The 19,982-nt window shown below is 40.9% G+C and overlaps 3 protein-coding genes across 3 annotated transcripts in view; all 3 read left to right on the plus strand.

Moving 5' to 3' along the window:
- Positions 1-10,685, plus strand: part of si:ch211-106n13.3 (vWFA and Collagen domain-containing protein) — a 35,368-nt gene extending 24,683 nt beyond the window's left edge. Inside the window, 8 exon segments of the mRNA XM_048248156.1 lie at positions 589-624; positions 922-966; positions 1,282-1,315; positions 2,054-2,200; positions 2,444-2,498; positions 6,333-6,524; positions 8,791-8,868; positions 9,329-10,685. Coding sequence (XP_048104113.1) covers positions 589-624; positions 922-966; positions 1,282-1,315; positions 2,054-2,200; positions 2,444-2,498; positions 6,333-6,524; positions 8,791-8,868; positions 9,329-9,513 — 772 coding nt within the window. The 3' untranslated portion in view covers positions 9,514-10,685.
- Positions 10,686-10,828: 143 nt separating this feature from the next.
- Positions 10,829-12,950, plus strand: LOC125298388 (C-C chemokine receptor type 3-like). Its single transcript, XM_048249092.1, has 2 exons — positions 10,829-11,006; positions 11,098-12,950. The coding sequence occupies exon 2, from the start codon at positions 11,106-11,108 to the stop codon at positions 12,186-12,188; it is 1,083 nt and encodes a 360-aa protein (XP_048105049.1). The 5' UTR covers positions 10,829-11,006; positions 11,098-11,105; the 3' UTR covers positions 12,189-12,950.
- A 1,940-nt stretch (positions 12,951-14,890) lies between these two features.
- Positions 14,891-15,550, plus strand: LOC125297764 (C-C chemokine receptor type 3-like). Its single transcript, XM_048248262.1, has one exon. The coding sequence runs from the start codon at positions 14,891-14,893 to the stop codon at positions 15,548-15,550; it is 660 nt and encodes a 219-aa protein (XP_048104219.1).
- Positions 15,551-19,982: the final 4,432 nt, after the last annotated feature.

Below are 19,982 nucleotides of genomic sequence, written 5' to 3' on the forward strand. Positions count from 1 at the left end.
AGCTACACTAGACCATATGTCACAGAGTTTAGAAGGGCACACTGTCTGTTCCCACAGTAGCAGTCTTGAATGGATGATTGAATTTGATGGATCGATGAATAAACAAATTAATTCTTTAAATAAGACATGATTTAAAGGAACAGTTTGGTCTAGGGTCTATTTTTAGATGATAACGAGTGTAAACTGTCGTTGGGAATGTTAACGATATTAGTCAGAGTAGTTTTGAGTAAAGTGTAGAAAAAAGGACTGTTTGTGCAGTCACTCATTACCTTAATATTATTCTGGTTGCTGCCATCAGAGAATGTCTGTCCTGTTGATTACCGAACAGTCCTCCGATACAGCCTGGCGAAGCCTGGAGTCTGGTAAAACGGCATTTGGATTTGATTACAACCTAGCCTGAAAGCTAGTCCGAATTTACCCTGCCCATAAAATTTGAGGATGTCAAATGCCTTAAAGTAGAAATCCGGCGAGTTTTCTTTGTTTCTTGAGGTTATCTTTTCCTGTAATGGCTAGACCTGATGGCTATCTGACCCTGTCACAGTACTGTTCCATCACCTTTTCTCATCACCTTTCCTTCCTCTTCCTCAGGGCGAGCCAGGAGATCCTGGGCCTAAAGGAAGCCAGGTAACATGACCACAAGCTTGCTGTGCTCCCTTGCTTTTATCACAGTGAACGGTAGCACTAGCCTACTTAGTCCCCAGGCTCCTAGCCAATGGCAGGTGGCATTCAGGATATTTTAAGAGTTGGATTTCAGACGATATATTTGCATGGTGAGGCCACAATTTCTTTCTAGATTTCTAGCCTAGGATGGTGTTCACAGAGTCAGATTCTGTTGTCAACATGGAATACATTGCTTACATGCATTGTTTGTTAAGGCTTTTCCAGTAAGATCCAGTGACTTTATGGGTATTGTTGTTGCAGGGAGAGAGAGCCACTGACGGCCAGCCTGGGACCCCTGGCACACCTGTATGTACCTCCATCATCTCTGACCTTTTGACTTTCTGTGCATGCATGCTTCACATAGAGTCCATGTTGTCTTTCTGCTAACGTCACTTAGTCAGGCCAGTTATTTTGTACTATGAGTGTCAAACAGTGACCAGTAAAGAACAACTAGAACCAGGGTTCTCCATTGTGGAAATGTCAAGGTCCTTCATCTTAATGGTGCTATAAGTAAGACACAGACCATGAGAGTGTTATGTGGATTAATACTGACCTTTACTCCTGTCTTTGATCATTACTGTTTCTGGACAACTTTGAGTGTGTGTTATCTGTGTCTTACAGGGAGGACCTGGACCCTCGTGGAAGCAAGGGAGAGGTAGGCTTTTTGGAAACCTCCAAAAACGTTTTTTTCTTTAAACTGACATGACTGCTATTGACTATCGAAAGCAATCTCCAGGCATCTTAAGACATGAATAAAAAAGTGTTCAGTCTCTTCTGCAATAAGCGTAACTTTCAGAGGAAGATGTATCATAACCACATCATTTTTCAGAGGGAACTCAAGTTCCCTGTAGCCCAGTAGTTCAGTTTAATACTTCCCTGTAATGGCCAAGTAGCGAAAGTGTGTTTGTATTTAACTCATTGTTTTCAGTTTATTTTCACTCAAGGTCACTTTACAAAGTCAAAACAAAACAAGAGGTTGAGGGAGACAAAAAACGTCTAGTATGCAATAGTGGAGGAGGTCTTGAGATGAGCTTTGAAGAAAGGAAGAGAGGAGCAGTCACGGAGGGGTGGTCACGGGAGGGAATTCCAGATCTTAGGGGCCATGGTGCTGAAGGACCTGTCTCCCAGGGCTATGTTGTTGCATAGTGGGACAGTGTAATACAGGAATTATTCTTCACTGAAATGTATTATCATAACTATGACTGCTGCTTTTCATAAAGACTAAGACATAAGTTGTGATTTAATGTTATATTTATTTGTTTTTTTGTTTGTTTATGCATAAACAAACACTGTTTCCTTATGATCTATGTAACTCAGTATATGTTCATTAGTATATAACTCAGCGGCCTGTATGATCTGTATATCTGTGTGTCTGTCATTTTTCACTGACTAGAGGGGCGAAGCAGGAGAGCCCGGAGGCAGAGGGGCTGACGGGAGGAAAGGGGACGGCGGCCCCACAGGAGCTGTTGGGGCCCGGGGATTTCCAGGCCAGGATGGACCACCAGGGCTGCCAGGTGTACCTGGGTACCCAGGGAAACCTGTGAGTGGGATACTAGTTCTCTCAAAGAGTGTGTGTGTGTGGTATGAACACTGCAAATCTTAAAACCACGCCTAAACTAGGTATTGATTCTGCTTCAAGACATGTTTACTGTGGTAAAGAAGACTCACATGCTCCTTTAGATATTCACCACAAGTCAAACCATATTCTTGTGATTTCAAAAACACAACAAGCAGTGGATTTTCGTGTGTGTGTGTGTGACTTACCTATGACATGTGTTCTCAGGGAAAGCCCCCTTCAGAAGAGCACCTCATGAAAATCTGCGCTACTGTGCTGCAGAGTAAGTTACTCTACAAGCTGTTCTTTTTGCACATGTTCACTCATTCACTCATGTGTACCGATATATGATGTGATCGCATATGGACCTGGTGGAAGCCAATGCAAAGTTTTCCCTCTTACCTTATGGCCTGTGCAGATTACATGATTTGTCTTCCACAATGGTCTTTTACGATTGACCATGTCAGACTAGGCGATCAGAGAACCATACATTTTTGCAGTGTCTTGGTCGGGAGATTGGCCACATTAGATCAGTGTTTCCCAAACTTTTTTTCTGGGGACCCACTTTTTAAAAATGACAGACCATCTGACCCATTCACTTCAAATCTACCCTGCAACCACCAATATTGTTTTAGGCCACAGGTTCTCCAACTTTTCTATGCCTTCCCCAACCATACATTGCTATAGGATCTAGATAGATATAGATAGATCCTGCTTTGAACACGGTTGTGCATTTTGAGCACCATCAGCGTGAAAAATTGGAAATGACTACTGAAAAGATACGCGGTCGTCATTCGTCAGCATAGTAAGCTGTTCTTGTATTTTAAAAAAAAAGGTTGTAGGCTACGTTGCGTTGCAGACAAATGGGTCCATAACACTATGGACGTCAATTCCGATGTAAACAGCAAATAACTCAAGTCGTTATATTGCATTGTTGTATTATATTATATTGTATAGTCGTTATATCAGAACAAGAGGCTTTTGCGCAATAGCCGGAAGAATGCGCCTTTACTTTGGAGTTATCGAGGTAGAAAACGAGAGGAATAGTGTTTAAAATGTCCATTTAAATTGTAGCCTAATGCACTGTTGTGCATTTTAAATCCGAAATAAGAATGTGAGGAGGTTGCTATTAACTTTAAAGATTGCATCTACAATCGAAACTATCTACATGCAAATTGAATGGCCTTATGTCCGGTCTATGGATGTCTGCTTTAGTTGACAGCACGGTCACTAGATTTTAATCGGTGAAGTTGAGGAGCTGGTATCTGTTAATGTTCGTGCAAATAGGCGGATTCATGTCCCTTGTAGTTTGCCCTTGCAGGTACATGGCAGGGAAGGCCCACAGAACGGGTTCATTTTGAGAGGTAGATATCCATGCTCTGGCACCCCCTCTGCGATGCGTTCGTCCCCTAGTTTCATGCGCCAGTTTCATGAGCTTTTTAGATAGATAGATAGATAGATAGATAGATAGATACTTTATTGATCCCCAGGAGAAATTCAAGAACAATTTATGACAAAACTGTGACTGTGGTAGTTAACAAACTACATCCTAATAGAAAACTGTTAGCTTTCCTGGTATCAAATGACAAATGGTATCAGTTAGGCCTATAACAGAACATAAATTGTGCTGGCGACCCAAATAAAATCTCCTGCGACCCACCCGTGGGTCGTGACCCAGACTTTGGGAAACACTGCATTAGATCATGTAGCATGTCATACTTGTTGCCTGCCGTGATAGCATCAGTGTCAACACAGGAGTCCCCAAGAATGTAACATGCTAGAGTCTTGATCGTGGAGTCATTAAACATCACAGACAATACATCGCTGGTGGTTGAATACGTCACATTACAAGACGCGTTACTACTTCGGTGTCGTTCCCGACTTTTCCTTTTCTGACACAACACTAGAAATTTGGCTACGACAAAATTGTGGCAAAATCTGTCTGAAATCGTGTAATGTATACAGACCATTAGAGGTTTTGTTTTCTATTATAGAGAGGGTTACGTCTACAGTATCTCCTTCATCTCTTTTGGATTGGCTGCTTTTAACTACTTACGGAGTGTTTACTGTAACAGAAGCTTCCTTGCCACCAAAAGGTGTTGCATGGCCATAACCAATTCATCTCCATAGTATTCACACAGGATATAAACCCTGTCACATCTTTCCAACACAGTGAGTTGAGAAGGGGAAACATCTGGTGCAGTGGGCCATAGCATGCTCCTTTCACTTCTGCATTTTGAAAAAGAAACAGATCGTAAATCTGTGTAGCCTGTGCAATATTTCCCAATCCTAACTTGCTCACACCCTATTTTAAAGCCCAGACCATTGGAGATTACACCATTTCGACCACAATGAAACCTTCTTCATTTAGCAACTGCAGCAGCTGTATCTCAAGTTCAGTGTTTTAAATTCAGAGTTTTTCTGTTGGAGGAGTTCTCAAGAGGTCCTTTATATGTTTACAAAGGTCAATTAACATCATTTAAAAGTGTTTTTGTAACTGCAGATTGGGTTGCATTGAGTTGAATTTACGGTAACAGTTTGCAGTAAGGGTACATGAATTATCATGAATTCATGCATGAATTAATTCATGATTTATGTATTACTTCATTCCTTAATATCTCAGGAATTGACATAAATTCATAGTCTGTCAGGGTAACACTTTACTTGACAGTATCGACATAAGAGTGACATGACACTGTCATGAACACATGATAGTCATGACACATGAAACCTAACCCCAACCATAACCATAACTCTAAACCTAACCCTAACCCTTAACCTAACTTGTTATAACAAAAACCGAATGTCACTTAATAACATAAGCGTTATGTCATAAACATTTATGACTTGTTTATGACACGTTCATGACAGTGTCATGTCACTCTTATGTCAACAATGTCAAGTGTAACCATCTGTCATTTGTGACCTCATACAGTACATGAACAACACATCACCTAAAGCATTAGGTATGGTGGGCACATCATTATGAATTATGATTTATTAAGCATGATCATGATAACCACATTTTTGGCAGAAAAGGAAATAATCACTGCTCAAATTCTGATTTGAGCACAACTTCAAAGATCCTTGATTACTAGCCGCTTTAACCCTCTCTTACAACTTTGAAGTTCTCTAAACATATGCCATTATTCACCACATTAGTTGGGGGGCCACAGACATGATGAACTCATGAGCAAAACCTTAAATTCATGTAATCATGATGATCATGCTTAAGAAATCATAAATCCTAATGATGTACCCATCGTAATTAATGCTTTAGTTGTTCTGTTGTTCATGCATGAGGTCATGAATTAGAGACTCTGAACTCACTTTAATTCCTAATGATTCATAAGATGTAAAGGAATGAAGTAATGCATAAATCATGAATTAATTCACATATGAATTCATGATTATTCATGTACCCTTACCGTAAAGTGTTGCCGCTACTGCTAACACTACTACTACTAACACTACTACTACTACTACTAACACTACTACTACTACTAACACTACTACTACTAACACTACTACTACTACTACTACTAACACTACTACTACTAACACTACTACCACTACTACTACTACTACTAACACTACTACTACTACTAACACTACTACTACTACTACTACTACTAACACTACTACTACTAACACTACTACTACTAACAACACTACTACTACTAACACTACTACTACTACTACAATACTACTACTAACACTACTACTATATGGCTACTAGCTTACTATTTCTACTTCCACTTCTGTTTCTGCACTTTCAGTGGCTTCATGTTGATTTGAAACTGAGTCATTTTGTTGCTGTTTTTCTCCTCAGCCTATTATGCTTGGGTTGAAATGTATCTCAACCTGCGGTTATCTATCTCTACCACAACCATTGCTGTAGTGTTACAGTTACTATTACAGCTGGCTTCTATGGCGCTGATAGCACTACTCCTCCTCGTCCTCTCCTCCCCCTCCTCTTCCTACTACTACTGTTCTACTACTACTACTACCACTACTGGTACTGCTGCTACTGCTACTACTACTACTGCTACTTCTGATACTATTATTATTATTAGTAGTAGTAATTATTATTATTATTATTCTGTATCCTTTTTAGACCAGCTACCACAGTTCATGCAAATGATGGCAACCCGAAGCTGCAGGCACTGTGAGACGACTCAGGGGCCTCCAGGAGAACCGGGCCCTCCCGGGCCTAAAGGCCCCGGCGGAACGCCAGGGTACCCCGGCCGGCCTGGGTCACAGGGCTACCCTGGAACCCCCGGGAGGAGAGGGGCCATGGGGGTCAAAGGTGAGATGGAGAAAGAGTACACCATCAATGCCAGCTTTAAAAGGGATATTCCACCATTTGGGGATTTACGCTCATTTTTCACCTCCTCTCGAGTTAAACAATTGATTTTTACCTTTCTCCAGTTCATCCAGCCGTTCTGTGAGTCTGGTGATACCACTTTTAGCTCCAGCCTAACATTAATCATTGAATCGGATTAGACCATCTCGCCTGCTAGCATCACACTTAAAATTGACTAAGATTTCCGGTAATTTTCCTAACTAATGGAAAATGAAACATGGCGATTTTCTAGGCTGATTTGACATGGAACTATACTCTCATTCCGGCGTAATAATCTGCTGCAGCTCAAACTTGTTGCTGGAAGTTACAGCCTACGGGGACTATTTTCAGGTGCTGCGCGATGTGCTGCTGCACCCATGGTACGTTTGCAATCTTCCTTGATTATTACGCCGGAATGAGAGCATAGTTCCATGTCAAATCAGCCTAGAAAATTGTCACGTTTCATTTTCTGTTAGTCTTATTACACTTTCTAATTTGAGAAAAGACAAGTTTTAAATAGGAAGATTACTGGAAATCTTAGTCACTTTTAAGCGTGATGCTAGCAGACGAGATGCTAATGGTCTAATCCAATTCAATGATCTATGCTAGGCTGGAGTTAAAAGTGGTATCACCACTCACAGAATGGCTGGATGAACTGGAGAAAGGTAAAATCAATTGTTTAACTCGAGGGGAGGTGGAAAATGAGTGTAATTCCCCAAATGTTGACAATATTTCTGAAGCACAACATAGTATTTTGAAAAGGTGTCAAACATTTTTTGATGTTAATTGACTAAATTTTATGTGGGAACTTGAATTTAAGGCATAGTCCGCAAGCAAAAAAACCCTACTGTTAAACACTGCATTTGGTACATTCGGTACACATCTGTACTGATCCTAACATCCTGTACCTAGACGGTTCGTAACGAATATGTGTACCTTTACACCCCTACTGGCAGAATTATTTTTTTATTATTCATTAACAGTAAATGAATGAACAGTAAATGAATCTAGATCCAAAAAGACAAACCAAAGTTATCTCCACCTCTATCTATTTGTGGATGGATGTCAGACTTTTGAGAAATGGATGTTGAAATGGGTCTCATGTCCTTTCTTTCACACCCACAAACAATTGCCTGTTAAAAGTGACATTGAACTATTGCGCTGGTGCATAAGCACTATGCCTCTATTGCGCTGGTGCATAAGCACTATGCCTCTATTGCGCTGGTGCATGAGCACTATGAAGTCCTGGTGCATAAGCACTATGCCTCAAAAAAATTGCATGAGCACTATGCCTCTATAGAGTGGTGAAGTCTTTATGAGCGGCAGTCTATGGCGAAAAAATAAATTATTTTCTGGTCGCGGTTGACTTGTGCCTTGAATTACCCATATGATGTTTGTCAATTTTAAAGACAATTTTTCATGTAAAGACATTTGCAGTTTGTTTCGTAACTATTGAATTACAACATTGTGAAGATTGTAATTCCAAGCGACTACAAACCCATCAGTCGCTAGTGGCGTTAGCTCATTCACAGCCACACTAGATTGTACAAGCATACCAGCAACAGGTCTTAATTGGGCTTTCCTTGCCGAAGAAAATACCATGAGTCAGAGGATTAAACACATCAGGTAAGTTGTATTCGTCCATAGACTGTACATTACATACTGTTAAGTGACATAGCAGGCAGCAAGATGCAACCGTTAACTAGCATAACAGCTCTTATCGTTTCATTACGTTGGTGGCGTACATCGTTGAGGCGAGAGATGTAGTCCACTGAGTGGATTCGCACAAAACCAACATAACTTTTGAAGTCTATCGAACAACAGTACTTTCTTGACGTGAAAAATGATCTTTTAAATTCACACACATCATATGTGAAATTTGTGGCACAATTCAAACTGGACCAAAAAATAATTATCTCTCCATTAACTCCCATTCATAATTTTTTGAAAGATGGGTCCCATGGACCGGAAGTAGAAGGGGACGGGACTTCACCACTCTATTGCGCTGGTGCATGAGCACTATGCCTCTATTGACCCTTTCAAAGAGTTCCATTATCAGCATCATAGTTGGCCCCACAAGACTTCCTTTTTAACATTCCATATGTTATCTTAATGCAGAGGAAGTAGATTGGGGCCCAAATAGAATGTTCAAGCATTGTTTTTGTTTACCTTGTTGAAAGGGTCTATTGGCTCTGCCTCACTCTGCAGCCGTATGTTGTCCTCTGTGCAGGTGACATGGGACCAGCTGGCATGAAGGGCTCCAAAGGCCACGGGGAGGTGGGGATACCCGGCCCTCCCGGGCCAGCAGGTAAACCGTGGTGCTTACAGACACACACACACAAACACACAATAGAATGCCTGAGGGGCTTGTTTCCGCAGGATGTTTGGTTGTGGTTTTTATTTCTGTGCACACTCAATCCAGAAAGCCAACCAGGACGGAACTTAAACATGGTGTAGCAGTCACCCACTCACAGATACTGATAGCAAGAGATAAGAAAAATAAGAACAACAGCAGACACTTAGCCTGATGAGCCAGACTCACATTAAAATGTAGGGTCTGGGCACTCACCTCACTATGTTGCGTCTAGATTTCTAGGCTAGCAGACACTCACACTTTTATTCACGCATACACATACCCAAACAAGTGCTACTATTAATAATGCAACAATTACTCATTAATATTAATACAATTACTACGTACTATTACTAATTTTTTTCTGCAACTACTAGGACCAGTGTTGTAATGCTGCTTATAATGTATTGGACAGGTCTGCAGGGTCCCAGGGGCATTGATGGCCAGGGCTATCCAGGACCTTCAGGAGAACCAGGGAAGCCGGGAATACCTGGCACCCCGGGCAAACGAGGGCCTCCTGGCGAGACGGGCGTCTGCGACCCATCCTCCTGCTACCAAGCCTACAGACAGGACACCTACAGTAAAGGACCCAACTTCTGAAGTCCACTCCCCCAACCTGTCCACCCATCTCAGCCTCAGTGGTCAGAACCTTGACTTGTGCCATCAGACAGAGATCCTTGGCACTACCAGACTCTGGTATACATGGTCCTCCTGTACAAACTTCTTCTGAGGCAGACAGAGAGTTTGTGTACATTGCCATGACATTATAAACTGGTTCGAAATCACATCTGTTTTGCCGTTTCTATCTCATCTTCAATGAGATCCAATGGTGGGGTTATGGTTGTTGTCAAGTCGGCAGATAAGTATGTTGACAAAGATAGAAATAGATGGGACAACTTTCAACTTCCCCACAGCAACATCTTCAACACATTTACAAGACAGATCTTGAGAAGGAGTGCAAAGACGACATGTAGATCAACACTAAATGGGTCTTGTCTTTCTCCAGGAATTGCACTCTAGCCAGTATTGATGAGATCCTGTGAAAGCATAAATCATAAACTGTTTTTGTTGTTTTGTTTGTTTGTCATATAATACTCTATCCATGTTCTAGACTCTGATATTTCTGTTCTGTTTTCTTCTTGTAATATACTACAAAAATGCACTGTTCTGCCTGGGTCCTGCTACCTCTATGCTGGATGTGAAGCAACCCATATTTCACCATATAACCCATCTGTTCATCAAAGGATAGGGAAGACAGTGTCTGTGAAAAAACGATGATTTTGAAACTTTTTTAAGCATACGTTTGATCATTATGAGTCATCTTATGACTCATTTGAAGCCCAGATGCATGATGGTTCCTATTCCTATTCCTAACAACATTCAGTGATATGGTGATCTTGTCATGCATTGAAGTCAGCCTGTTTCTTTGCGACTACTAAATATTCTGTCCACTCCCTGTAGTTCAACTTTTTCCCCTGATTGTGTTATTTGTAGTTAGATTGTGACGTCCATTTAGTGAGACTGTCCATTCTTCAAGGCCTATCTTGTTAGTCCTGATGATGCATATTCTGCCTAATCATAATTCAAAAGAAGACTTTTGGCCCATGGAGCATATTGAAGGGACTGTATGTTTATGTATTTGCCTATCCATATTGTTATGTGGTCTTTAATTAATTAAACTATGGCTGTGTTGTGTTTTAATACAGAAAAATATCTATCCAGAAGTGTTATTGTGATCTTTCACATATTAAAATTTTGTTTTCTTTTTTAAAGTGTGTGTTGGGTAATTGCATTCACTTATTGTGTCATTTTCTGTGACAATTCTACACCAGCACTAACTCAGAACCAATTTCTATTTTCTTAAAGATTATTGTCTATCTTCTTGGAACAATTGTAACCCCTCACATTTCTCAGTTGCTCTCATTGGAAGACTGCCTACTCGACTCTCTACACCGAACAGGATGTTGTGTTCTAGTCATATCTCTCACAGCCAGTGCAGACACATGCACTACCCAGCCTGACGAGCTGCACACAGGTTTGGCTTCATCATAGCAGCCTCATCATCCTCATCCTTACTGCTGCATCCCACACAGGTAATGCCAAGTAGTCACTATCAACTTTAAATTTGAATGTCATTTTGTACCAATTTTGTATTGATTTATTTACTTTTTACTATTTTTTCAGCTAAATACATGAATACCACTGATATGGATTCATATGATGAATTTCTGGAATTTTTGGAAGAATACGGCAATTACTCTGATGGATCTAACCCAAAGTACGTAACAAGTGAATTTGTGACTCAATGTCAGAAGGCTGATGTTGTGCACTTTGGTGCCAAGTACCTTCCTCCATTCTTCTACATCAACTTCATCATCAGCGTGCTGGGGAATGGCCTGGTCCTCTACATCATCTACAAGTATGAGAAGCTCAGCACCGTCACCAACATCTTCCTGCTCAATCTGGTCATCTCAGACCTGCTGTTTGCCTGCTGCCTCCCCTTCAACGCCGTCTACCACGCCTCGGAGTGGATCTTCGGCCGGGCCATGTGCAAGCTGGTGGCCAGCCTGTTCTCTATTGGATTCTACAGCTCCATCCTCTTCCTCACGCTCATGACCTTTGACCGCTACCTGGCCGTGGTGCACGCCATCACCGCAGCAAAGCAGAGACGGAAGGCTTACGCCATCAGCTCCTCCGTGGTGGTGTGGGTGGTCAGTTTGGCATCTAGCGTGAAAGAGCTGATCCTGCACGACACATTCACCGACAAGCAATACGGCGAGTTGTGTGAGAACGTTGGTTATGACCACGACACATTGACCAAGTGGAAGCTGTTTGGCTACTACCAACAGTTCTTTGTCTTCTTCCTGATCCCTGTAGCAATTGTGCTGTACTGCTACATGCGTATCACTATGAGGGTCCTCTCCACGCGCATGAGAGAGAAGTGCAGAGCGGTGAAGCTGATCTTTGTCATCGTGCTCACCTTCTTCATCTGCTGGACACCCTACAACATCGTCATCCTCCTGAAGGCGCTGGAGGAATCTTTCAGCACAGGGTGTCCATCAGATACCCTCGACTACGCTCACTTTATCACACGTAACCTGGCTTTCCTCTACTGCTGCATCAGTCCTCTCTTCTACACTTTTGTCGGGAAGAAGTTTCAGAATCACTTCAGGAGAATGCTGGCCAGAAACATCCCTTGCGTGAAGATCACCATCTTGGAGAGCCAGAGCAGCAGGACAACTTCACACAAGAGTCCGTACACAACCGATTACTGAAGGACAAAGGTGCTGCACTAGCCAGAGAACAGAGTACACAGGATGCAAATGTGACTGGTAATGTCTTTGGAAGACTGGTTCTCCATTTGTGGTGTAAAATTACTTAATTAAAGGTTTTAAAATGCCAAACCTTTAACATCAAGGTTTTTTTTTAACCCACAAGATGTATGCAAGATGTAATGCACTCCCTGCATCTTGCAGTATGTCAGTTTGCTTTGCATAAAGTAGCATAGATGGATGTAGCAATTAAATGTATTCACTTGCTTTGTCAGCTATTTACTTTTTCAGACTTTTGTTCCTTGTTAAAACTATTTGCTTGATTTTGCACAATTTGAATGGATGATAGTGCATGACTTCAGTATGACTGGTCTGTAATAGTGACTCTTGCCATTGTAGCCTCTTTCTTTGTTTTTAGTGTTTTGTTGTTTTATATGATCCCACATCAGATAAATGATGACAAAATCTTGAATATTTGAAAGAATGTTTGAATACTGTTTGATTTTTTAAACTATGAAATTTGCCATAAAATGAATTAAATGACTAAAGACTCCAGGAAAAAATCTTGCATGGTTATTTTCTCACATATTGTGACAACAGACAACACATGCCACAAACCATCAGGTTGTGGTCTGTCCAGGGAAACCATGAACAATAACATGTAGTAGTGCAGCATTAAGAAATATAATTGTCCAGACTCCATCAATATGCTTTATGCATATTCCATGTTGGCTAACTTACACGTCTGTCTCTTCTTTCATTAAAAAAAACAAACGTAGAATCTCTGAAAGTAGTCCTAATTATTTGTATTCATGGGTTTCCTATTCATACGCACACACAGTGTCCTGTTGTAGACACAGAAAAGAGGTGACAGGAGCCATCTATTGGCCAGTAGTGGTGATCTGCTACTGCTGAAGCTAATCACTGAACAAGCAGCTGAAGACTGTTAAAGGAAGATGCTTACTGTCATGGTGTTGCAATTTGTTCTTAAAAACCTCCGCCCACAGTTTGCTCCACCTGACATCCACAAACAAATGCATTCACATACAAAACATCAATATGTTCTGCAAACACATGCAATCCTTAAACTGGATGAAAAGCATTATTTTGAAAAAATACATCTCTAGCTATTTCATAATGATGTTAGTGATTTAATATATACACAGGAGAGGTGTTAAATTCCTTGTGCCATTAGGTACAGGATTTCCCAAGGCGGCCAATCAACAGCCTAGCCTATTTACTGTACATACCATCAAAAAGAAACTCATCAACGAAGCACCCTATGTATTGAAAAAAAACATCACCAATAGAGCACTTTCTGAGAGCATGCTCTAAGCAATGTTACGTGGTTTCTAAGCTAAAACATTTTTGTCACATACAGCAAACATCTCCTCTACATCATCTACAATGGTGCATTCATGGCACTTTGGAATGACAAGGACTGCCCCCGTGGCTACTTTGTTTTTCCCACAGCAAGTGTTCATGTGCTTTGCCTTCAGAATGTGTGACAAACACGGATGCCACAACAAAGGTTAAAATATACACTCACTAATCCTAAATAAACGACTGTATTTGCTTAAAATATAGTGTAAGACGCTTGTGAAAGAAAGATATGCAGCTTTCAAGTGACAAAAATGCCAAATTGCCAAGTTCACATTAAAACTCTTGGACATGAAAGGCCACATGGACTACAAACGAACTACAACGTGACAACAAAAGTGATGACGAGCCCCTAACTGGGCAACTCTGTTAGCAAAATCTAGCCCCAGTTTCCGACCTCTGACTCACACATTACGTGACGTGAACGATGCGGAATGATGATGTTTTCACTGGGAAAAAGGTTTTTCCGAAGCCCATGAACGCTAGGCAAGTATGAGAAGCTCAGCACCGTCACCAACATCTCCCTGCTCAATCTGGTCATCTCAGACCTGCTGTTTGCCTGCTGCCTCCCCTTCAACGCCGTCTACCACGCCTCGGAGTGGATCTTCGGCAGGGCCATGTGCAAGCTGGTGGCCAGCCTGTTCTCTATTGCAGTGGTTCTCAACTGGTCTAACTTTGGGACCCACAATTTCCCATGTTCATAAAGTCGCGACCCATATATTTTTTTTTTAGCGTTCAAGCCATGGATATGGTGAGCTACATGGTAAGACAAGCGAAGTGCCTGTAGGCCTACTTGTTTGGCATTAGCCTACATTTGTGAAGTCTTCCTCTTCCTTTACTTGTGAAGTCTTACTCTACAGTATTACTTTGCCTTGTTTCTATGTGGCATTTTAGTTTTGATGGTTTCATGCTCTCATGTGCCAGCCATCTACTGCACACCACACAATGGGGTTTCTATCCTATTTTGTCCTCAGTTTAAGCGAATCCATATCTGAGCTTACTGTAGGCTACTTCAAATATTCAGAGTAGCAGCCTACTTCCTATACCACTAAAATGATCTCTAACATGACCTGTCACATAAACATTGTCTATGTCCATGACAATGACTGATTTGTAGGCTACAAATAAAGTTCATAAAAAAAATAAAGGTCCAATATTAGATCTGATAAGGTAGCATTTTAAATTGCTGATTTTTAAATTTATTTTTAACCACAAGCTCTGCGACCCACCCAAAACGGTTCCGCGACCCACTTTTGGGTCCCGACCCACCAGTTCAGAAACACTGCTCTATTGGATTCTACAGCTCCATCCTCTTCCTCACGCTCATGACCTTTGACCGCTACCTGGCTGTGGTGCACGCCATCACCGCAGCAAAGCAGAGACGGAAGGCTTACGCCGTCAGCTCCTCCGTGGTGGTGTGGGTGGTCAGTTTGGCATCTAGCGTGAAAGAGCTGATCTTGCACGACACACTCACCGACATACAAAATGGCGAAATGTGTGAAAACCTTGTTTATGACCACGACACACTGACCAGGTGGCAGCTGTTTGGCTACTACCAACAGTTCTTTGTCTTCTTCCTGATCCCTGTAGCAATTGTGCTGTACTGCTACATGCGTATCACTATGAGGGTCCTCTCCACGCGCATGAGAGAGAAGTGCAGAGCGGTGAAGCTGATCTTTGTCATCGTGCTCACCTTCTTCATCTGCTGGACCCCCTACAACATTGTCATCCTCCTGAAGGCGCTGGAGCAATCTTTCAGCACAGGGTGTCCATCAGATACCCTCGACTACGCTCACTTTATCACACGTAACCTGGCTTTCCTCTACTGCTGCATCAGTCCTCTCTTCTACACTTTTGTGGGGAAGAAGTTTCAGAATCACTTCAGGAGAATGCTGGCCAGGCACTTCCCAGGCCTGAAGATCACCGTCTGGGAGAGCCGGAGCAGCAGGACAACTTCACACAAGAGTCCGACCCCAGCCGATTAATGAAGGACAAGGGGCTGTGCCTGAAAACAAAGTACACAGGATGCAAATGTGTCGGGTAATGTCTTTGGGACACTGGTTCTCCATTTGTGGTATAAAATGACTTAATATTAGCCTTTTTAAAATGCCGAACCTTTCAATGTCAGGGGTTTTTTGTAGCCTAACCCACAAGATGTATGCAAGACATAATGCACTCCCTGCATCTTGCAGTACAGTATGTCAGTTTGTTTTGCATAAAGTAGCATAGATATTGGATGTAGCAATTCAATATATTCACTTGCTTTGGAATATGCATTGCCAGTAATGTAATTTTTCAGACATTATTTGTTTTTTAACGTTGCACAATTTGAATGGTTGAAGGTATATTACTTAAGTATGACATGTCTGTAATAGTGACTCTTGCCATTGTAGCTTCAAGAAGCTTTTTTTTGTTTTTAGTGTTTTTTTTTCTATAATCCCAAATCAGACAAATGATGACATTGTTATGATGATATTATGATGATGATATTTGAAAGAATGTTTGTTTGATTTCTTTAAATTATAAAATGTGCCATAAAATGAATTAAATGACTAAAGACTCCAGGCAAAATCAAGACTTGCATGGTTATTTCTTCACATATTGTGACAACAGACAACGCATGACACTAACCATCAGGTTGTGGTCTGTCCAGGAAAAACATGAACAAAAACATGTAGTAGTCCAACATTACAGTTTTTTACAACTGTTTCCACATGTTTTCAAAACTCTGTGTCTATTTTTCAAAACTCCACACACAAAACCAACAATTGCTCACACAAAATGCAAAATGCCTTAAATCTCCAGCAAAATGACACACAACATTCAAAATGTCATAAACACATCTTTAAATCAAACATTCGCCTCACATTGCAAACACTTTTGTCATAATATGACATTTTGGATACATCATGTACACACTGTTGCTCAAAACCTAAAGCTCTTCTGTCTTAGGCTTTCTATATGTATTTCCATACAAGAGTGAAAGTTACTATATCAACAAAGAGAAATTGAAATACACAGTAAAAATGCAAGCAATATTGAAACCAAAAATAGTGATTTTTCCCAAATAATTTGCTGTTGTGAATACAATATTTTACAGCTAACAAGAAAACAAGCAAAGCAGAATACAATGACCACCAGATGTACATGGAGTTTTGAAAACACTGATTTTGCCTACTGTAAGACGGACATGACTGACTATACTATCGAATTGCTTTGCTTCTTCCAAAGACAAGTGTGTGTGTGTGTGTGTGTGTGGGGTCGTGTAGAGTATGTATTCATAGGCCTATAGACCCCTTCAACTGCAGAAACAAACAATCCTAAGCGTTCCGAAGGCATTTCTGGAGGCACAGAAACATGTATTGAGCTAATGGTACTGGGCAAACAAAAATAGAGTAAAAAGACACATTTTACATAAAGGTCAACTTTTTGTGGAACATTACTGTAAGCTACTGTAAGTCCGATTACTGTAATTGTCCTTGCAAAGTATCTGCATTGGTTCTGAATAGTTCAACCGGAAATCCTCTGGGAGCAGATTGAAATTGTCCATACCTATAGACAGTAGGCCTATACTAAGGCAATGATTGGATGGTGTTCAGTAAAGAGTGTTTACACATGTGAAGAGAGAGAGTGAAGCACTGGTGATTTAGTGTGGCATTTTGATGGGTTGTGTTTGAAAAACGAAATCAAGTTACTTCCTGTTAGATTTTTGTGTGTTAGGTAGAAAATTGTGTGTGGTGTTTTGCAAAATGTGTTTTAGTCAATTGAAAACTGAGAAAACACTGAGAATTAGTGTATGGTTTTGCAGATTTGGTGTGGGGTTATGATGTTTAGAAAACATGTTTAGAAAATTGTGTGACAAGAAAAGATTTAGTGTGTAAGCAGTTAAAAAAATGTAAGAAATATACTTGTCCAGATTCCATTACCTGTAATATGGTTTATGCATATTCCTTGCAAAATATACTTAAGTTGGCTAACTTACACTTCTGTCTCTTCTTTCATTAAAAAAAACAAACGTAGAATCTCTGAAAGTAGTCATAATTATTTGTATTCATGGGTTTCCTATTCATAGGCACACACAGTGTCCTGTTGTAGACACAGAAAAGAGGTGACAGGAGCCATCTTGGCCAGTAGTGGTGATCTGCTACTGCTGAAGCTAACCACTGAACAAGCAGCTGAAGACACTGTCATGGAAAGGCACAATAGACCTGCAGTGTGGAAGGAAGATCAAGGAAGGAGCACAACTCCTTACATTTGTAAGGCTTTTGTTTTTAAGTCTTTAAGAGCACAACTCCCCACATTTGTAAGGCTTTTTTTTTAAGTCAAGCAAGTTCCATGGCCATGTCACATCCATAACGTTTTATAGGAAAAGTTTATGCTACACATACAGTGTTAATGCGACAATGTCCATAGTGTCTGTGCAAAGCTGATTTATATCAATGTAAAGTGTGATGACCAAATTGTGCCCCTTTCTTACTTTTAAAACCTTTAATGGTGCGTTATGGATGTGCCGTTATGGATGTTACATAATGTGAATTTACAAGACTGGAGACTTTGTTATACCTCAAAGCCGATAAAACGTCTGTTCTAGTGGCATGTCAGTTTCAACGCATTTCACCTTAGTGTTTAAGCCTACAATTGACATTTCAAAGATTATTAGGTTGATCAAAACCACAAGGAGGCCTTGCCTAACTATTAGCAAAACAAACATAATATTAAAATACCTCCAGTGATTAGCCTAGCCATAGCCTATTTTCAAGTGGCCTAATAATGAAAATCTGAGCGATTATCTTCCTGTAACTGTCATACTGTTGTTGTACAGTAACTGGATTATCGTGTTAGCTGGTGAAGATGGCTGACTTTGCAGCTGGAGTTAACATAGCAACCAGTGTTTGAATTATACTGTGAGCTTCGGGGGGTACAGCTATTTCGACTGGCGACGTCACTCTCTATTTTATATAGGCTTACACACACGATTTCACACTTTTGGTTCACAGTCAATTTTCCTTCAAAATATAGGCCATATGACCGTGGCTGGCTGGCCGACACGTTAAAAGAAGCTAGTCATACAAGCACAATATACAGGGAAGGGTTGAATTTGGGTTTCAAGGTCCTCCCTGTGTGAAAAATTGTGCGCCACAGTCAAAACATATTTTTGGTATAGCAGTGCAATGCAAACATGGAAATGCATACAGACCAATAGCACGGAAATGGCAAACACACAACTTAAATTTAAGACGCAGAATTGTTTACAGATGGGCCACAGAAAGCAGGGATGGATTACTGCACGGGCCTACCGGTCAGGGGGCCCTAAAGCTCAAGCCTTTGCAGGGAATCCTTGCCTCAATATCAACAAATCAGGATGTAGGCTATGAATCTGATTGAATTTAGTATTGGCCATCCCCAAAATGCACCAGAATACAGAAAATCACATCAAACAAATTAAAAAAATTCTGGGGGAGGACCCCCAACCCCCCCTCCCACATATACGACAATAAGTGGGGGGCCCTTAATACATTTGGGCCCAGGGGCCCGAAAGTTCATAATCCGCCCATGACAGAAAGAACATCAAGCAAATGAAAAAAATGACTTGTTCACGGTTGGAAAACAAAAATCTTCACGTTGTTTAGCCTAGGCAATTCATATAATGTAGCCTAGTAGGCAATTCATATAGGCTAATGTGCGCCTGGTGTTATATCACAAAACGTTTGTGCAGCAACACGCTTTTAAGAAAGGCTGAACTCTAATAATGGCAACGAGGAAAGACATTTCAGGTCCAATTGATTATGTTCACGTAGCGTTTCAAACAAACTGCAGGTAACGTTGCAATTATGGGTGTATGGGCATTTGCTTAAAAAAGGTTGAGAACCACTAATCTACATGCAAAATTCCCTGAATATTAGTGCAGATTCCCTCTTTTTAAGACATTAATGCACAACATGATAAATTGCCTCATTAAACATCTCCCTTTGTCAGTATATCTATGGAACTCCTCCTATGGCGTGTGATTGTAGGCCAGATTTTTAAGCTAAGCAGCACCGATGGTCGTGGCCGCTGAGTGGAAGGGAGACCTCCTGTTAAACCATAGCGATCTTGCTACTCAATGTTTTTCTAAGGTTGGCTATCACTATGTTACAAAGGCAGTGAAATATTAGACAAATGGCCAGTTGGCCACCGCTTGTTAACCCATTCGTATATCAGGCTTTAGCAGCCTACACTGTGCATTTGTTTTAATTCGTCAGTATTATATTATGGCAAAGAACACAGTCTGAACGTACCAGAGAAATGGTACAGCCCAATGGGGGTGAGGGTTTGAAAATCGTATTTCATTAGATTATATCCTGAATTGTTGGTATGTGATGGTAATACTGCATTTAATTACATGCAATATTGGATAACATTACATTTTATTACATT

This window comes from Alosa alosa, chromosome 1 (genome assembly GCF_017589495.1).
Source record: "Alosa alosa isolate M-15738 ecotype Scorff River chromosome 1, AALO_Geno_1.1, whole genome shotgun sequence".
NCBI classification, from domain to species: domain Eukaryota; kingdom Metazoa; phylum Chordata; class Actinopteri; order Clupeiformes; family Clupeidae; genus Alosa; species Alosa alosa.